Here is an 18839-nt window from a genome sequence, read left to right as displayed (position 1 = left end):
TATCGCGTCATGCACTTCTACGTCTGCCGTAGATCTCGAAATAACATAGCCTGACATGTCATAGACCAAATAACATCTACTGCTCAGACATGTTAGCCGCAAACTGACTAACCGGCATGTTGCTTGACGAAAGACACGCCATCCTGAATCCGCGACTGTTGTTCATGTGGTGTACTCCGATACGGAGGTTCCTTAAGAATTGGGTAGAGTAGAGTATGCCGTCCATCGCGACACAGGACATGCATGATACATTTGAAAATTGTCTAGGCCGAGGACCTGGTTGTACCCGAAGTCGAATCGGCTTAAGATAGTCGTGAATTGAATATGTTCCGGCATCGTTATACGTAGGAAACCGGGTGGAACATTCGTGGGCTTATGAACTGAACATACGACAACTCTTCTCCCTCAACCAGGACATATACAGAATAGTGACCCAGATTAATCTCAAGATGCTCGTGGTTAGCCGCTGAGATGAGCGCGCCAGCGAGTGTTGATAGACACCACAAGTGCCACGGGATCGAAGAGCAATCCCATACACAGAAGCCGATGACCCGTATTCGTCGTAAAGCATCCGCCAAGGTAATGCTCGATATGGCGAATGATCGGCCATAGCTACGAGACTATACATACGTGCGTATGTCAATAGATTGTTTTTTAGCCTAGGCTCGGCAACCCAAGTACAAACACACGAGCCCGCTACGGTAAGTCGTGCATCTGTATATGAATGTGAGTGTGCAGGTTCACGCCGACTAAGAGCGAGGTTTCTATATGCGTATTAATATATGCAATAAGTAGTCGCCATCGAAAAAAAAAGAGACATACTATTCCGAGTATGAATGGTAGGTTAGCTTAGGAGATAGACGAAACAAAAATGAGCCTAGAGGTAGATCATGACACGGATAGATGAAAGGAAGGATTGCATGCATTCGATTAGACGTAACGATTAGGCATAACGCGCATATGATAGATATGATAGGCAGATGTATAGGCAGACGCGATGCGAATGATATGAGTGGGCGAGTATTTGTGGCGCGACAGATTATCTCATTTCTAGGATAAATTTCTGTAAGTTTCTGAGCTTCTAAATTTCTTGATAGTTGATATTATGATGAAAGTTGGTTGGTGTGGGAAATTTCGAAGTTTGACGTCAAGGGTCAAAATGTTTAGACCCTGTCCTAGTCCAGGTTTTTCCGGCCTCTCTCCCCGGAGACCGGAGATTTCTTTTGGGTTTAAGTTTTAAGACATTTTATTTGAGTGGAGCGGAGAGGCTTCCTAGGGTCTTACCCGACCTAGCACAGCGGGAGTCAGTGCTGCCCCGGGGGCTTCCCTGTTGCTTCCTAGTGTAGATGCCTCCCTTGTTTCTCCAATGTTCCCACTATTAGGTGATCAAAACGCAAGGGCCCGTTAGTAAACGAGCTTGCTTAATTAATATGGAAGTTGTAAACTTACACACATGTAAGTTATGTGTAATGGTTATACATACCTTAGGTACCTAACCTACCTACATAATTACCTAGGTACATGGTATGTAAGGAGGTATGTAAGTATAATACATACACTACCTAGATAAGTATGTATATACGCTCTCAGATGTAGGTACCGCACATATTATGTAGGTATATATATATATATATATATAATATATACACACACACGTATGCAGGTTGGACGATGTAAGGAGATTTATTAATTAATTTATGCCGTTGTCCACCGCGGAGGGCTTTCCGGCCAATAGTAAATCTTTGATTTTTTCTTGGAATCTTCAGCCTCATCTGGGGTATAATTATTCTGCATTGGAGAATGGTTCCTTAGCAACATATGTAGGGTCGTCGTTAAAGGGGAGTAGAAGCGCGGCAAGATGGCGATGGGGGTGGGTAGGTACATATATGTAGTTGGGGGTCTCATGTTAGCTTATACCACTCCTAGCAATCCCTATTAGGAAGCTTCAAGCCCTTTCCGCTTTGCTATTCGACCCTTTGGCCGCAGTGTAACTGTCGGCGCTGGGAGACAAACCTCTTGCCCCCGTTCCCACCGCCGTCTGGATCCCTTTCGATGCTGGCATGGTACAACAGAATGCAGGCAACAAAACTGAAAAAAAAAATTTGGTTGCGTTGGAACACAACTACTACATTTTGTGTCCAACTAAAAAAAGAGCCCCTTTTTTATCAGAACTCATATATGCGAAGTTCTCGAGTCCCGGTTGGAATCTTACGACTTCTTTTACCCAAGTTCCGCCAATGGGCGAGAAGTTATGTTTAATACAATGTCGCGTATCCTACCCTTCTACCCTTCAACATACCAATAGCGAGGTCAGCGCGGGTTTAGTGGTAATGGTCCGATGATTCTCTACTCGCGCTCTTTTCAAAGATCTAAGTCGTTGTTTCTTAGGGTTGGTCCAAAAAAAATACGATGTTCATCTACTACATATGATACGACCCCTCTTATATATGACATGTCAGAGTTGATATGCCAGCTGCTCCCGCACAGTTTTCTACAGTATTTGATAGGAGTGTGCTATAACTAAATGAAAGGCGTGTTTCCAGAATACTTGAGGATCCACTTTGACCCTTGTCGCCGCAGGGTCCTTATTGATGCATGGCAGGGGGACTCCCGTTGGAAAGATATGGCAGACTGCCTAACCTAAGCTGTTGTGTCCCGAACGTGTTTGCCAGAACATCGGCACGGCCTAGACAGATCTTTAGAAACCACCTCTTGAGTCTTGAGGAATCAAGACCTTACTGAGAAACCATCTCATTGTACGTACTTAAGTAAGCTACGTATATATATACATAGTACTGCAGGATAAGACCCCTGGAGATAAATAAGGATGTTTCCGCACACCTACCTTGGTAGATCACTCTATTTTTCGGAGCATCCTTGCAGCAAGAGCCATTTCGAGGTTCTTGAGCACCTATATTGGTTACTTTCTCACTGAATTGGACTTTGCAGTCCGTCAGTGAAACCTTATCGCTTGGCTGCCAGCGGGCAGTAACCTCCTTGACATTGTCATTCAGTAATAACTCATTGCTCTACCTCGCGACTAAGTCGCTAAAGTCTTATCCTTTAAAGCCGACAGCTTCCCTTATTTCAAGTGAAGGTATCATTCACGATGAGTGGAAGCGGCGGTTTCTATAAGTACCGATGCAAATACTTTTATACTCATAACTGCCCTAATTGGGTATATGTTAACAATTCCCCCTGCGCAAACTGTTGCGTAAGTCACTCTCCCGGAGATAGTGAGATCGCATCTTACAATAGAAATTTGGCTAATACATCCTGTAGGCGGAGGGACGAGATGTCGACGGAGAAGTCCCCGAGATGCCTTTGCCGAGGCACTCACACGATATTTGCGTTCCCCGGGTCGAGGATGGCGTCGTACACTACACGTTGATGGAGCTTGTTAATACAAACGAGTCTGGAAGTCAATGGATTTTGAGATACAAAGTCAACCAGACTCAAGTTCCTACAGTGATGACGACCAATGCCACTCCCGGTGCCCCGATCCCGGCAACGAGCTATTGAGAGGAGGGAGAAATCTGTATGTCTGTATGGCCGATGACGGCGAAGTCATGGCGTCGAATGTTGAGAATAATCAGATGGGACCTTCTAGCAGTTTCCAGGGATTAAGGGAGCGGATTAATGGCATTGGGGAATACATATCCAAAAAGACAACCGGGATTGTGGGGCGCAGCCACCAGTTTGCCCAGGCTCTAATAATGAACTGACGATCGTATGGCGGAAGCGGCGGCGTTTGCTACAAAATCAGCCTATGATTAGCTTCACTTGAATAGTTGATGAATTGCGACGATTTCAACGGTTCATGGAAATGTTCTCAATCAAAGATTGCGCCGAGTTCGGTCCTTATAGTAAAAAGAGCGCACATTGCCATGGAACGAAAGTATGATGTTATTTTTAAGATTTAGCACTCGTAGCCATGGGTGAGGGTAAATAATTAGTATGGTAGTAGTTTCAAGCACTTAGGCGAGGCTATCTCGCCTAATGTCTACAGAGCGTTAATAGTAGCTGTCATGTTAAAACAAGGAGTTTAATCGCAATTTTGTGAAAGGATCCCGCATAATAAAAACCTTCAATTTGGTACTAAATTTATACCATAAAATTGGAATTACAATAATGCAGTTTAAGGGATAAAAAGAAATGAGGGCGACGTATGAATAGGGCACGTAACTCCACGACGCTAACTACCTACATGTACTCGAGTTTGAAGTAGAATAATGTTGCAATATAGATCCTGGGGTTTCTCAATCGGGCTTGCTGCATTAGCTATTGCGTCTGGTATGAGCCTCGTGATGATAGATCGTTTTTTTTTCTGGTACTGTAACTTATACGCGCCTTGCAAAGAAAATGTCGGTAGCAAATCTAATATCCGGAATGTGACAAAAGCTTACTGATTACCCTAGGTACACCTTAGGTAGGTATGATTATGATAGCCGGCATTCTTCATAATCTCTGTGGTTGACCACTAAAGCTCTTTAGAAAGGGTCAATACAACGGCATCAATGTGCACCTATGCATATATCCCTATTTCCAACGTAGAGATAGGCAAAGCCACAAGGACGGCAATGGTCTGCGAGGCTTATATGCGTCGTATTAGTGGCCGTACTAAGACGCGGAATTGTTATGTCCGATTTATGTTGCAAGAATACTACGACCAAGATGACATGAAGGCATGCGTATGTCCTCAAGCGCGAACTAGCTACAGTACATTATTCATTGAAATTTGATTGGTTAGGCTTTTTTTATACTATAATATAAGTGGGATATGTACTGTAGCTACCTGTTTGCACTTGAGGACATACACGTATACAATAGAAATTCCCATTCTAGGGTATCTATAGGTAGGGAAAGCATGACGTGATAATGATGGTTTAATATTAGAGGTTAGAGGTTAGAGGTCAGAAGTATTAGAGTGTAAGTGTTCTATGTGCAAATATCCGCTTCAGAAAATTAGGTAGTCAAAAATCATCCTATCAGTTAATACAGTTAATAAGGACATACGGTAAATACCATAGTCAAAGCGGGTCTAATCTAGCCGAACCAGTCGGCCTTATTGCACGGTTAAGGTGGCTGGGAAATCGGGAACACTAACGGATGCGCCTATCCGCAACCGTGACATGAACAGGGGGTATCGAAGGTGGGGGCCCGCTCGGTATGGAGCATCCAGGCCCTGTTCGGCCACGTGCTTAAAGCTTTTCCAAGTGCTTGTCCGGTCCGCTTTGCTCCACCTTCAATCTTCTCCACACATATTGAACCTCTGGTGTAATTCCCAAAAAGCCTTATTACGTAGTTTGTTCATCTACCCTACCCTATAAATTTTCAGCCTCAGAGTTTGTTTACTTAGGAATTGTATATGAGTATTTAGCAGTAAATACCGAAACAAGTAATGAGTTGTCAGCATATACCTGGTATTACTGGTATTAATGTCACATCGAATATCTGACAGCTGCAAATCTCGTACGACATCTTTCCGATTTTATCAATGTCTCATATGCCGTACTACAATCTTCTCCAACCTTGGACACATCAGCACATCAGATTCCTACCTGCTCCTACCTACTCCTACTTGCATGTCTAGGGCCTCCATTTTCTATCGTACATACCTATATTACATATCATATCCCAGGATTCCCATTCACCCCGCGGGAGCCCCCTGCTATGTATGCGCGTCAACCTTTTGGTACTGATGATCACGCTAAACCTATGTCATCATCATCCTTGGGCTGAACCACCATCCAGATGTGGTAAGTATTGAACCGGCCCGAGAAATTCAAAGTCGGGCCTCTTAGTATTCTTATGTCCATTTATGGAATACAGTCATGTTTGTCCGGAAGTAAACAACCATCTCAACGTTCCGTTACTGTGGCTTTGCATCTCAACCGATAGGGTACTGGGCCTTCCCTAGGTAAATTATCTAAGAAAAACTACATGTATTTACTAAGAACATATCATTATTATTGCATGACGTTACGGTTTACGCGTCTTATCAAGTTCCTAGCACGCTTGCCTGGCCTAAGAATCCTAAGATTCTATACAATAGTGAGAACGAGCTAAGTCACTCGCAAAATCAGCCATTTACGGACGTAAATATCAACTTGTAAGCACTCAAGCCAAACTACTCGATAACCCATTAAGCCACTTTCCTTGATTATAGCCCTCACTATAGTCTGCGGCCCGATATGTCGACCTTTTTCTGTTCTAGACCATAGAAGGAGCTCGATAAAGTGCATACTATAGGTAAGGTTCATCAATTGATATTCATAAGATATAATATCTATCACGAACTGCAATATGCAAGTATTCTTGATTATTCCATGATGTATCATATCATACTAGGACCAACACTTCGTGTTTGACTCCAACAGGACTGAATTCCTACCAAGTAAATGGCTTTACGCGTCCATCTTGACTACTGAGACAACTAGAATGAAGAATGAAGTAGTTGTCTAGTTTAGTTTATGATTACTCGTAACAATATAATTGCTTTCCTATTCTTTATTCGTGTTTTTGATAGCGCGAATATAGTTTGGTCCAGATACCCTCAAGAGGGTGGCGTTAAATTTTCCCATGCTCAGATAGGGGAACTCGTAGGCTTGGTCGAATAATGACCTTCCTTCTAGAGGACTGACTATTGGTTGTAATAAAGATTGTTGGGTCGTCGTGGTTCGCTATATTGGGTCTTAATAAGGGTTATAGTATTAATAGGGGATGCTTTTTTTTGCAGCTGGACGGACATATTCTGCATTTGACCTATCACTGATCGTTTATCGGTAATTCTCGATCGTCGATCGTTGCCTGCTCGAAGGTTTCTTCGGCGATGGGAAGCAATACAACCATTGGGTCTTACAACTCCCGAGTTTCGGGATGCGGAAGGCTAGAACATTTCGTATGATCGAGGTGACATACATGAAGGCAGGTCTTCCCCATAAGTGTTGTACAAACTCATTCTAAGGTACAGATATATCTGGTCATTGGATCAACCTTGGCAGCGGCAGGGTTCATGTGGTTACATTTCTTCTGAGTCTTCCAGCCAACGCCAGGCTATCCAATTTTGTCCAACATCAAGGAAGAAATTGGAGTGTCCAACCATCAGCCCTATTTTAAAATGACGGGAGACGCTATGTAGTATCCCGTCCCGGGCAACTAGACAACGCCGAAGAACTGATTCATATCGAGGAGTAGTCGAGTACGGCTTAGAGCAGCCTTCGCTAGACCCATGCATATATGGTCGTGTTGAGGGGTTACAGCGCAATATGAAATCGAACCGCGTTAGCCAACCTCACAAAATGTATACATCAAATAGTACCGTGCCTTCTAGCTAGTCTCCTGCTGCTTGTAAGAAACTCACCCTGGGTGTGGCTCGGTAGGTGTTACCTGATCTAGAGCTAATAAGAACCTAACAGGAGAGCCAACGGGACGTGGGATAATTTTTATCAAGAAGCCCTAACTACCTAATTTCCGTTAAATTCCCAGTATGTACCTTACTTCCTAACCGGTACGCATATCCTGTTTAAACTTCATCCGATAGGCTCTGGTTAATCTATACAAAGGATAGTGGTTAGGTACTTGATATGCAACTTGATGGTATTAGGAATGTATTAGGTTACGATGACCTCTGTCCTACCTAGTCCGATTACAACATTCCGAGGTAATTTTTGTGCCCCCCCAGGTAATCTCTTAACCCCTCTAACGGAAGGTTTACTCCTACCGACTATCTACTTGTAAAACTTACCAGACCGCTGATCAAAATCGGTTAATGGTCACACTAGCTATAATGTATGCGGTACTTACTCCTCGGGGCCTCGGGGATGGGTTTGCAAACTACCACGTATGCGAGAATTATTAAAACAGCATCGAAGAGAAGAGTAACGTGCGTGGATACATTAACTAAGTACTCCATACAAGCCCCTGACCAACATAATTCAAATAGAAAAGACGCGTAAAGAATACGAGTGGCTTTCTCCTATCCCAGTAGGCTAAGGAGGTAATTAGCATAACCACATAGACCGATGTTATGTGCCTAGCGAAATGGCGTCAAAAGGGACCCCCCCATACCAGCCACCACAGTATGGGTCATGTTTTTGACAACATTCTGCCTGGGTAACTATTACAGTTAGTGTTTCACAAAACAACTGTTACAGATAGTAGACATTTGTCGGAGCCGGTAAATTTTCTCCTAAGTAGAGGGGTGATATATCAGATTAATATTATTAGAAAACAGGGGCTGGCTGGGCTATAATGGTCCGATAGGTATCCCCTTTCTAACTAGGGATTTAAGGTATGAATCGCAGTAGCCAACCCATGCCCTTTTAGTCAGAGATGTTTGCTAGGAATATGACTAGCCAGAGGACATCAACGAAATGAGGAACAAGGGCCGTTTACATAAGAACAATAGTCTTGATGTAATCGTTGTCAGTACAGTCGATCTCAACGTTAGAACGAGGAAAGGCAACTGATACAATAACTTGTAGGATTAAACTATTTGACGATTAATCTCCTTCATCTGTTAGCTTTGTGATCGGAAAAAGTCGCCAAGAGATGATATTCTAGACGCGTCCGGAATTGACAGTGACACGGTAGGTATAATCTATGTTCAAGACCTTTAACGGCCGTATCTCCCTAAGGCTAACAGTTAGACAATGCAGGAAGGCAAGCTAATTATAATCGATCTTTTAACTCAGGATATCCGGTATAAACGATCGAACTCTATCAGTCTTCAAGCGACGTTCCAATATTCGCATAACGCACCCAGTAAAAGCCTCAATCAGAGAAACAAGAAGAGCGCCGCTATCACCGACAGCCAACCCCAAGTCCAATTCCAACACCGAGAAGACGATGCAGCATTCCCGAGCTCGCGCCACTGATATCCGAATGTCACATTCTGGACGACAGCCTGGTTGTGGCAATTCCCCCCGACAATATCCACATTTTTCAAATCGTCGGGGGTAACGAAGAACATATACTGCCTCTGGTCGATCCCCTCGAAACCCGAGGTGTCGTAGGGGAACAGATCCGAGCTGTCCGTTGCTGTTGTGTTACGTAGGAATATACACTGTACCTGTCCCGGGTAGTCGTGCACTAGCTGCGGGTAGTCCTTCATGACGTCTGAGTTGGACGTGTCGGCCATAAGGACAAATTTCCGCTGCGGAAAGGTTTGGAAGATCTTGTCCAGTAGCGCCTTACGTATTGATAGTGTTGCTGAAACGTCCGAAAAGTTCAGCGGCCGCGTGTCAAATGAGCCGAGGGGGTACGTCTTGTAGATGAATCTGCAATGTGGTTAGTTCTAGCCAGTATTCCTTACTACTAACGCCTCTAGAAGTCCAATAGCGCGAACAAACTTACTCCATGTAGTTCCTCGTCGCCTGCTCTGGTGTCGTAGTGAGGTAGTGAAAGTGGAAATTCGGGATGGTGGCAGACCAGTTGGCGTAGATCTCCGGCATATTCCTCCAGGGAGTAAATTCTCGTGCGAATGAGTTTAAAAGACCTTCTTTTGGGTCATAAATCTTAGTGACACGGAGAATGTCATCAATATCAGATATTATCGTGAAGCCTGTTGGCGGCACCAGGTAGGCCGTCGCGTTTCCTGTGTCAGTTCCCCTGGCGTACATGTTGAGAGCCTGGATGGATGAAGTTGCATTGCCGGCCATCAAGTGTCCATTATTGGAGCTAGTTATGTTCTGAAGGACGACGAAAGCATCAAAGTCACCTTCACTTGTTGTTTTATACGGGAGATCGATGGATTGTGCACCGCCCTCCTGGTTTTTGTTAGTCTTCTGATAATACGTGGTTCATCCGTACTTGTATCGACTCACAGCATTGATCACGCCGCCACTTGCATCCGGGCGAACGTCAACATCATTCTCAAAGTCGATAGTGACATTCAAATCCCCCTGCTGAACGACATAGATGGAAGCTGTTAAATTTCGAGCTTGCTTTTGCTCTGGTTCAGACAGTTCATCTATATCTACATCGATAAGAAACACATTGGCGAGATCATCGAGTTTCTTTTGAGAGATATCAGGTTGCTTGTATACGTTTCCATGCACTCGAACGCTCCATCCTTCTTCGGTCCAGTTCGCATATGCTCTAAAAGCACACTTGTTAGCGAGGAGCTTGTTATAGTGATGAGTTATTACAAGTCTATTCTTACGGGAGATTTAGAACCTGAGTGGGCTTAGCATCTAGGTCCGAGTTATGGATTCCAAGAGAGCTCGCGACAGCTTCACCACTAGGGAAGTCTTGGAAGAACTGTGGCACGCCTGATGCTACATAGCTTGATACATCGCTCCCAAGGCTGTCTATTATACTGTGAATGTAACTTCCAGGTTCGAGGCGGCGGTTTACATGTACTCGATTACTTAGGTCGGGAGCTGGTGTAATCATAGGATGTGCAGGTGGATATGCAGGTGGATATGCAGGCGGTATAGCCAAGGCTGTCCTGATCGAGAGTAGCGACAATAGCCATATCGATACTAAATGACACGATAATACTGCCATTTGCGTTAGGTATTAGATAGTAGGTAACGTTTAGCACTTATTGTCATAATAAGGTAATTGTGATGTGGGTCGACAATGTCACGATGACGGGATATGTTAGGTACCTAGGTAAGTTTGAGGTTATTAAATTATTATCTCGTAAAAATCCATTAAAATTCATCCTACGTATGAGGTAGACTAGTAGAATATTATTGGGTAAGTGCGTTGTAATACATATGAAGTGTTCCCTGTTTGTTAGCCTTGTTTGTTTCTTTGTCCCTCCCAAGACCTTGGCTATGACATCACTGGGTACCGATCGTCGTTTGTGGTCCCTTGCATGTGTTCATGGGAAGGTGACAGGGTGGAAAATCCAAAAAGGAATGGGAATTAGAAATTTCCCCATCAAATAAGGTTAATTTGCTTACGGCCGGCCCCGAGTGTAACCTTTCACCTTTCGGCCCCGCTCCTCCTAATTGAATTCTGATAAGCATTTCATGAGGGTTGACTTATACTTTGTGACAACTACAAGAGTATAAATTCCTTTTAAATCTAAAATTTACCTATTCTCTTGATTGACACACTTAATTAACGCATGTCTTCAACATATGACGAGACCTTTATATTCTAACATGGCAGAAGTCCAGCTTTTTCTGCTTCGTTGAGCCCACAACTCAGGAAGAATCGTGAACCCACGTGATATGTTCGCATAACCTGCTATGCTATATATTCTCTTTAGTGCTGCAGTAAAATATTGTCGATGATCTTCTGACACGCTCTCAGCAGCGGCTACGAAGATTGGCCATACGACGGCGTGGGACCCTGGTGCGGTCGGGTCAAGCTGCTCATAGAGAGTCCTGATTTGTTGTACACGATCTTCCATATAATATTCCGGACTGAGCGAGCATGTTTTTAATTCCGCCCTCATCGTATATATTTCCCCCCCGAGTCGAAATAACTGTTCGTACACGTGAAAGTTTCTCGCGAAATCGTAACCCCGGCGTTGTGAAAGGTTCTTTTGTTGCTTGCAGTTCTCGAGACCGTGCGCGTAACGCTTAAACATGTCGACCGGATCATTCGACATCCGTGAAGGAGGAACTGGTCGAGCTTCGAGAGAAGAGAACGGCTGCGTAAAGAATCCTATGCTGCTTATTGTAAGTCTTCCGGATTGTATTTATATTATAGTATTGTTTATCATGGAGAGGGGGATAAGGTACTAGACAAGTTCCTGGGGGTTAGACTAACATGCAAGACTGAAAATACAAGAACCTCTCTAACTGAGTTGCTGATTCCTTCAGAGGCCCTCGGGCTTCGAGAAACACAGTGAGCAGCTTGTATAAAGTCGATACATCCTCATGACCTATCACGAGATCGGCCACTATTAGAAGGACAAGGGTCGCCCAGGTAGTCTCGCTCAAATCAGGGCTCACCGCCGAAGTTTCGGAGAGCTTACGGATCAGGCTAGCCCTCACAATCTCAGCGGGAGCACGAAGCTGTGGCCTTTGTGATGATAGATGGAAGGCCGATGCGATACAGACGGCTTTTTGAACAAGAGGTTCATGATACGCTACAGGCAGTATATGATGTCTATAACCATTCGTTTCGTCGTCGAATAGTACCATGAAGGGAGACACATGCGCAGCAACTTTAACTGTCAGTACTAGGTTGATAGCTCTGATTACGGGAAAGTAGAAATTTACAATGCAAGAAGTGTAGACGGATTCTGGGGTCCAAGTCTGACATCGCAGTTGGTATCGTCGTTAAGTATGAACAATCGAGTGGCAGTAGGTTGTGTACTATTTGTGGTGCCTTTGAAACTCGTGATGCGGTCTTTAATTTGTCCCTCGAACATTCGATCCACTTATAAGGCCTTCTTGGTCGTTTCGACCCAGTATGGTCTTCTTCTAAAGATGATACCGATAGTAGGCTAGAGCTGGTCGCCCCTTTGGCAAAGCGATATCTTACACCATACCCAGGGCATTTTAGATTCTTTTTGGTGCATTTAACGCATTGGTTTTCGGTCTTGTCACAGACGATACGGCGCTTGACACAATTATAGCAGGCTAATTGTTGAGGTTAGATCAGGGTAACATGGTTCGCCGAATGGGGTAAAGAGAGGAGTAATAGCCTCCTCACTCACATTTTTTATCATTCCCATGATCTGCCATTGTCCCAGGTGCGTTTTTCCGAGCTCAAGTTATTGTTTCCTACATGGAAGATTGTGTGTATATAGATACCTAGGTACCCAGCTTCCACCTCCGCGAGACTCGAGATATGTAAGATCAATAGGGGTAAATAGAAAGACTTAAAGAGGGAAATTTAGCGCACGTGCGACACGTGATAGGAAAACTCGTATATCATGAAAGCCTAAGGGATCCGGATTTTATAAATACTTTCCGTTATCAATATAAGTAGGTATCCTAAAGCTGTACTAACAATGGTTGAGTCTAGGTATTAAGTCATATAATAGGACTACTGTGAAACAATTATTCTCACCGGTGTCAAGGAGAAACAACTTAATACTGGGACGTAAGGTATACTATTTCCAAATTCATCTACTTGGTGTAACATACCAAATAGTAACTATGATCTTCAATAAGCTTCAAACAGATATAGCTATTACACTTACTAAATATCTTAGGTACGTAAGCCTTAGGGCTGCATAACTGGAGACAACTACCTAGTAGATAAAGCTCTATCGTCTATAGTCAGTCGTAAAAGCAACCTATTGCTCGTCCTCCTAATTATAATATAGCATGACTAACAAACGTCATACGAGGTAGCTGGCGTCAGCATAATGCCGATCCCATAACAAAAACTCATCTTAGTTACTCATCGCCCTCAACTCATCCAATACCTCCTTACTCACCCTGCCTCCCTCCTCAATAGCCCCATCAATGCAACCCCTCCAGCCCGCCGCCCAGTCCCCACTCGCAAATAGCACGTTCCCGTGTCTCTCTCGGAGAGCGGTAAGGTACTTTGTGGCCATGCCCGGTCCCAGCCACGCCCAGGTGCCCTTGGAGAACTCATCCTCGTTCCAGTCATGAAAGACAAGACGTTCTACAACTGTGCCGTCGGCGAGGCTACGGAAGGCCGAGAGCGCAACTTCTGGGTCTTTTTTCGGCTGTAACTTCGTGCCAAGACCCACAATATGCGTGTTACCAGAGGGTGTGATTCCGTCGCCGGACATATAGTTCAGACCTCCGGCGGGATGTGTAAGCGCACTGACGGACCGGAGGTCTGGGCCCTGGGTTTCTGCGTTAATTTTGACAATAAAATTGATATGGCCTTGCTCTGATGCTGCAAGTTTAGCTGCCGGGAGAGCTGGAGAGAATGAGATGCTCTTCAAGACATTAAGCGGTACAGTGCAGATTAGTCGTCGGGTCTTAAAAATAGTCCCGTCGTGTACTGTCACTTCGACCCGGTCCCCGTGATCAGCCACCGCGGATACTGTGCTTAAGAACTTATAGTTCAACTGACCGGTACCCGCGGCCTCGTCAAAGAACCGTCGAGCGAAATCTGACTGTCCACGCGCCAGTTTGAAAGCCGCACTTGCAGCCAGGAAGTCCATACAATTATATCCGCCGAGCGCCCAGTTGCGCAGAACTTCCCAGAACGAGGCGTCCTTTAGATCGCTGCCACAGAGGACAGAAAAATATACTTCTAAGATAGCACGCTCTATCGGCTCGAGCTGGTCTCCTAGCTCCGCGATCCGATCAGCTATAGACATCTTGTCGAAGCGCTCGAGAGCCTCGGTGTTGAAATGCTGGTTATATGGGAATGGGATGATGGCGCGGCCGCGCTGTCCGTCGACGTCAACGAACTTGTTGAGAACGGCCTCGAGCTTCGCAAACTATACGGTACATAATATAATGAGCGTACGACAACGCTTCTAGAACATACTCTTCGAGTTACTTCTTTGGACATACCTCTTCTTCGTGGCCTAAGGTGATAGTATCATTCCCTACCCGAATAATAGTCTTACCACCTTCTAAACTGGGTGAGATCTCGAGTTCGTTCGTAAGATTATATCGCGAAAGTTCCCGCCAAACAAACGGTTGATACCAGTGTACCCAAGTTCCACCTAGCTCGAATGGATAGCCCCCGATGTCAGTTGAAAAGGTACGACCGCCGATACGGTCTCGTGCTTCCAGAAGCAGAACTTTGTAGCCAGCGGTTGAAAGATCACGAGCGGCGGTCAATCCTGCGTAGCCCGCCCCTATGATTACCGCATCATAAGGGTCTTTCTGGTCGGTAGATATCAAGTTAGAAGGTGGCTGGACTACGCTGACTGAAGGGACGCCTGCTGCTAGACCTCCCTCCCTGGTCCAATGGAACCCGTCGCGGGTAGTGTGAGTAGTCGGGTTTGCCATATTGATAGTTTGAAAAGCTCTTATCCAACTAACAAGTTTCCTAGGGGCCTATACTGCGCAGGCTATTACCCTTATATATTCGCATGCCATCCTCTCGTCTGGGCTATCCATTGAGACGTTGGCGTTTCACCTGAATAGGAGCCTATGTTGGAGGCACCGTCTTCAAACGGTCGTCTTTCTCATTATTCTTTCCCAATTGAGTAAATCATTAGAATATGATCTACCAGGACGGAGAACCTCACTTCCGGTAGTTCTACCATGGATAAGCTAAGGGCGCAAATAGATCTGGGCGTGGGCTATTTTCTCACTTTTATTGCCGTTTTAGGAAAATATGGAATGGCATCGAGTGATATGCCCGCAGGCCAGCTGTTAGCTCCTTAATTCGATCAAAAGAAGTCACACCGCATGTACATCGCTACCACCGTGCTGTTCCTCATCCGATTAATCGAGACTCATTTGGTTGAGTACTCTTGTTAGTGAAATGATTTCTATATTGGGTGCTGGATTCTGTTGAATTAACTTACGTATTCTTTCGGGAACTGGATGTTTAATTTCATAAACAGAACTGGAGTTAATTCTGAGGTTATAGAGCATGAGTATAGTGTCACAAGGTGAAACCAAAAAGCATGGAAATAACTTCGTTGTTCCGCAAGGAACTCAAGCTACCTAAGAGGTTCTATGTCTATACATACTAAACCTGTTATTTGTTCTAGATGTTTCATCTAGAATCCTGACATATAGTTAACATATTATCGCTAAACTTGTTCTCTTATGGACTAACTAGGCTCCTAACTATGGTGCAACTGTATAGTATGATTACAGAGATAAAAGAATCAGTAAACGCTAAATCACCAAAATAAAATACAAAATTAGAATCGCTACTTTGTATTATTATTGTTCTACCTACCTACCAATGGTGCCTCTCTTGGGAGACAGGTAGGTACATGACTGACTCTATCCTACTATAGCTACAGTCCAATGACCGCGGATAAAACCCACAAAACTATAGTCAGCTACAGCGTCTAAGATGTAGACTGCAGTCTCCTACTAGGTACAGTTCTTCAGCGGACTAGAATGTGTCGGTCTATAGTTCGTCGGACTCAAGCGAGCAGGTCTCAAGCGTACGACACTAGAGCGGACCACACGTGAGCGTTCCGATACGGGACACGATGGATCAGGGGGACTAGGGCTGGAGTGTACATCCTACGTACCCTCCACCTTTATCTTACTTCGTGTAGAAGTTAATTCATCCTGCTTGTAACGCGTTAGTATCGAAATGAGTGTCCGGCACTTTAGGGATGTAATATGCAAAAACTTACCTCGGCTTTCCTCTTTCCCGTCACTGGCTCAGGAGTGCCCCTGGAATACACAGGTGTGTTTCCGCCATCCTTGAACGCTTCTTTATAACAGCTTGCATGATATATCTTCTGGCCGACTTTCATAGTGTCAGGCCACACAAACTCCTGTTGCAGGTCCAGCCATCTCGTCTCAAACTTCTCTTGGCAAATGCTACAAACGCTGTTTGCTAAACTAGGATCGTCAGGTACGGGAATATATTGCAGCTGCGGCGGTTTAGGAGCGGCGCCTCCTGACGCCGAATTAGAATCTCCGGATGGGGCCACATAGTCCTCGTCAACGATCTCCCTTGTTTTAATCCAATCCTAGTCATATTAGCATTGTAATTACGTGACACGGTTTAGCAGAATACGTACTACTTCATCTACCAACCAGCTCCGATGTTGTCCTCGCTTCTCAGCTTCGGCCATACGCTGGTTCACCCGGAAATGCCAGTCCATATGGGCCGTCTTTTTCTTCTTACCCTCTTCATTCTTTGGGAACCGTCGTCCGCACTGCGTACATTGAGGTCCTAGAGATTCGAATAGGAAAGGCAATAAGTGAGGGCGAAACCTACAAGCCCATTAGTTTAAATTGAGAGAGATTTTCGAAAGAAACGTACTGTTTAAGAGACGATGGTCGCAGAACGATATCACTTGTAAGACCCTCAAGAGTAGAAGGACGAATATGTTGAACAACTGGGACCATAGCCGGAGTGTTGAAAGTAACAGGAAAGGGGTTTGAAGGTGTTGGACGAGAGACAGGTGTCGAACTACTAACCGGTGCCGTACCCGGAAGTAAACCGGCTTGTCTCAACATATTCATTAGTGCCATAGGATCAGAAGGTGGTGGCGGCGGCTGGTGTGTAGTGATTGGTTTCTTAGATTCAACCGGCTTTGGTTGTGGTGGCGGAGGCGGAGTGTGAACAACGGCAGGTGTAGGAGGGTGATAAGGTGCAGATGCTTGCGGCGTGGCAGAATTTCGTGCCATTAGGGCAGCTAAGGCACCTGCACCGAATAATGAATCTAAAGAAACCTTGGGCGCCGGCGCCGGCGGAGGAGCTACTGCTACGGGTGCTGGTTGTGGCTGAGGGATAGGTGCAGGAGTAGGTGTTTGTGATGGGGGTGCTCTTATAGTCACGGCGAGATCAGCAATTTGATTCTTAACAAGCACTAACTGATCCTGTGGCAGGTTCTGGGTTTGAAGTATAGTTTGCAAATCCATGAGCGCCTTCAACCTTGTCTGTATACTAGGGTCATGCGGGTTCAATGCGATTTGGGCCTTGGAGGCCGTAATCAGTCTCTGGATGTCATTATTCAAAGCATCTATGCTGATTCCAGCCTGTGGTACGCCATAGCCTCCTAGCTGGGGGGGTTGGAAGGCCATTAATCCTGGCGTAGGTTGTGGTGTAGATCTGGCCGGCTGTGGTTGACTCTGAGCAGGATATTAGTAATAATCATACTACATTTAGGGTTGAGAGCTTACGGGATGGGACGGGTAAGTAGTCGGAGGTAACTGGCTCGAGCTACCATAAGATGGGCCGTGTGGGCTGGGTACAGGAGCCTGGGAGGGATAGCCGTTGGCTTGAGAAGGCGGGTGGTAGCCTGGCGGAGTAGGCGTCTCACGATATGGCACCCCCTGGCTTGCTGGCCTACCACGACCAAGCAACTGTTGCTGACCTTGTTGATGTTTCTGTTGCGCTTGTAGATGCGCTGTTCTCGCCTTGATGAGTGCGTTCTCAATGGGGCGTGTAACATCCGGAGGGAAAACGGGTCGAGTATCGAGCGAGCCGGCAACGGGTCCCTTCCAGGTCCTAAGCATCTCATCCATCTTGCGTCGGGTAGGCATATCGACTGATGCGTAGGCATCCATGAATGTCTGATATAACTTTCGGCCGAAGTAAAGCGTATATGGCGTACCCACATTCTTTACGATGGAGTCGAGAACATAGAGGGCAGGCAGTTTCTTTTGAGGAGCAACCTAAGAAGAACATTAGCATAATACTCCTACATATCTCTAAACAAACTGGTAGATAATGCGTTAATGGGACAATGAGGGTGTCCGTCTATTATGTAGTCGGCGCAGAGAAGGAATTAACCTACTCGTTTGATGTGATCCTGAAGAGCGCCAGATATGGCATGCGCGTGTTCGGTGTTTTCCCTTGCAATTACAGTCAAGGTGCTAATTTCAGTTCTATCGAAACTTTGAAGATCTTCAAGAGCATCCCGAAAGTCCTGGGCTACCGCCTCAGACTCGGAGTCGTTGGACATGATTGCTTAATATATGCAAGCACGCGACGAGTGAATCGATGAAAACGAACTAGTGAGGAAGGCCTCACGATGTATAAATGAAGAGAGGGTTCAGACCCTGATTTGTCGCTTTTCTCCCGCTTGCACGTAGAGAACAATGACCCAATTCTAAGGTTGTATAGATGTCACAAAGGCAGATGCAGATAGATGCCCCTCACTCGATATTCTCATCAGAAATAAAGGCACGAGAATTGTAAGATAGGATCACTCCTGCCTGGTTCCACCAGTTTGCCAAAGTGGCCACGAGAAACCGCCTGGTGGTAGGTATTAAGAGATTATGAGAGCTCAAAACATTGTCTTTCCCAGGATCCCTCTACGCCAACAGGCTACAGGA

General features: G+C 45.2%; 4 protein-coding genes across 4 annotated transcripts; 1 reads left to right on the top strand and 3 right to left on the bottom strand.

Moving 5' to 3' along the window:
* Positions 1 to 3109: 3109 nt before the first annotated feature.
* On the top strand, positions 3110 to 3522 carry GL218_00417 (uncharacterized protein; the record flags this gene model as incomplete). The annotated part of the gene is made up of 2 exons (XM_033576834.1): positions 3110 to 3214; positions 3283 to 3522. 2 exons carry the CDS (start codon positions 3110 to 3112, stop codon positions 3520 to 3522), a joined length of 345 nt encoding a protein of 114 aa, XP_033441951.1.
* A 5257-nt stretch (positions 3523 to 8779) lies between these two features.
* GL218_00416 (uncharacterized protein) lies at positions 8780 to 11572 on the bottom strand (the record flags this gene model as incomplete). Its single annotated transcript, XM_033576833.1, has 5 exons — positions 8780 to 9281; positions 9358 to 9770; positions 9828 to 10101; positions 10166 to 10448; positions 11107 to 11572. The coding sequence occupies 5 exons, from the start codon at positions 11570 to 11572 to the stop codon at positions 8780 to 8782; spliced, it is 1938 nt and encodes a 645-aa protein (XP_033441952.1).
* Positions 11573 to 13312: 1740 nt separating this feature from the next.
* GL218_00415 (Monoamine oxidase N) lies at positions 13313 to 14861 on the bottom strand (the record flags this gene model as incomplete). Its single annotated transcript, XM_033576832.1, has 2 exons — positions 13313 to 14341; positions 14418 to 14861. 2 exons carry the CDS (start codon positions 14859 to 14861, stop codon positions 13313 to 13315), a joined length of 1473 nt encoding a protein of 490 aa, XP_033441953.1.
* A 1203-nt stretch (positions 14862 to 16064) lies between these two features.
* GL218_00414 (uncharacterized protein) lies at positions 16065 to 18466 on the bottom strand (the record flags this gene model as incomplete). Its single annotated transcript, XM_033576831.1, has 6 exons — positions 16065 to 16115; positions 16181 to 16522; positions 16574 to 16769; positions 16819 to 17630; positions 17682 to 18176; positions 18299 to 18466. 6 exons carry the CDS (start codon positions 18464 to 18466, stop codon positions 16065 to 16067), a joined length of 2064 nt encoding a protein of 687 aa, XP_033441954.1.
* Positions 18467 to 18839: the final 373 nt, after the last annotated feature.

The sequence above is a fragment of the Daldinia childiae genome (genome assembly GCF_008694065.1).
Source record: "Daldinia childiae strain JS-1345 chromosome Unknown Scaffold1, whole genome shotgun sequence".
Lineage (NCBI taxonomy): Eukaryota > Fungi > Ascomycota > Sordariomycetes > Xylariales > Hypoxylaceae > Daldinia > Daldinia childiae.
The sequence above is the reverse complement of the archived record's forward strand: the minus strand, read 5'-3'. Positions and strand labels throughout refer to the sequence as shown.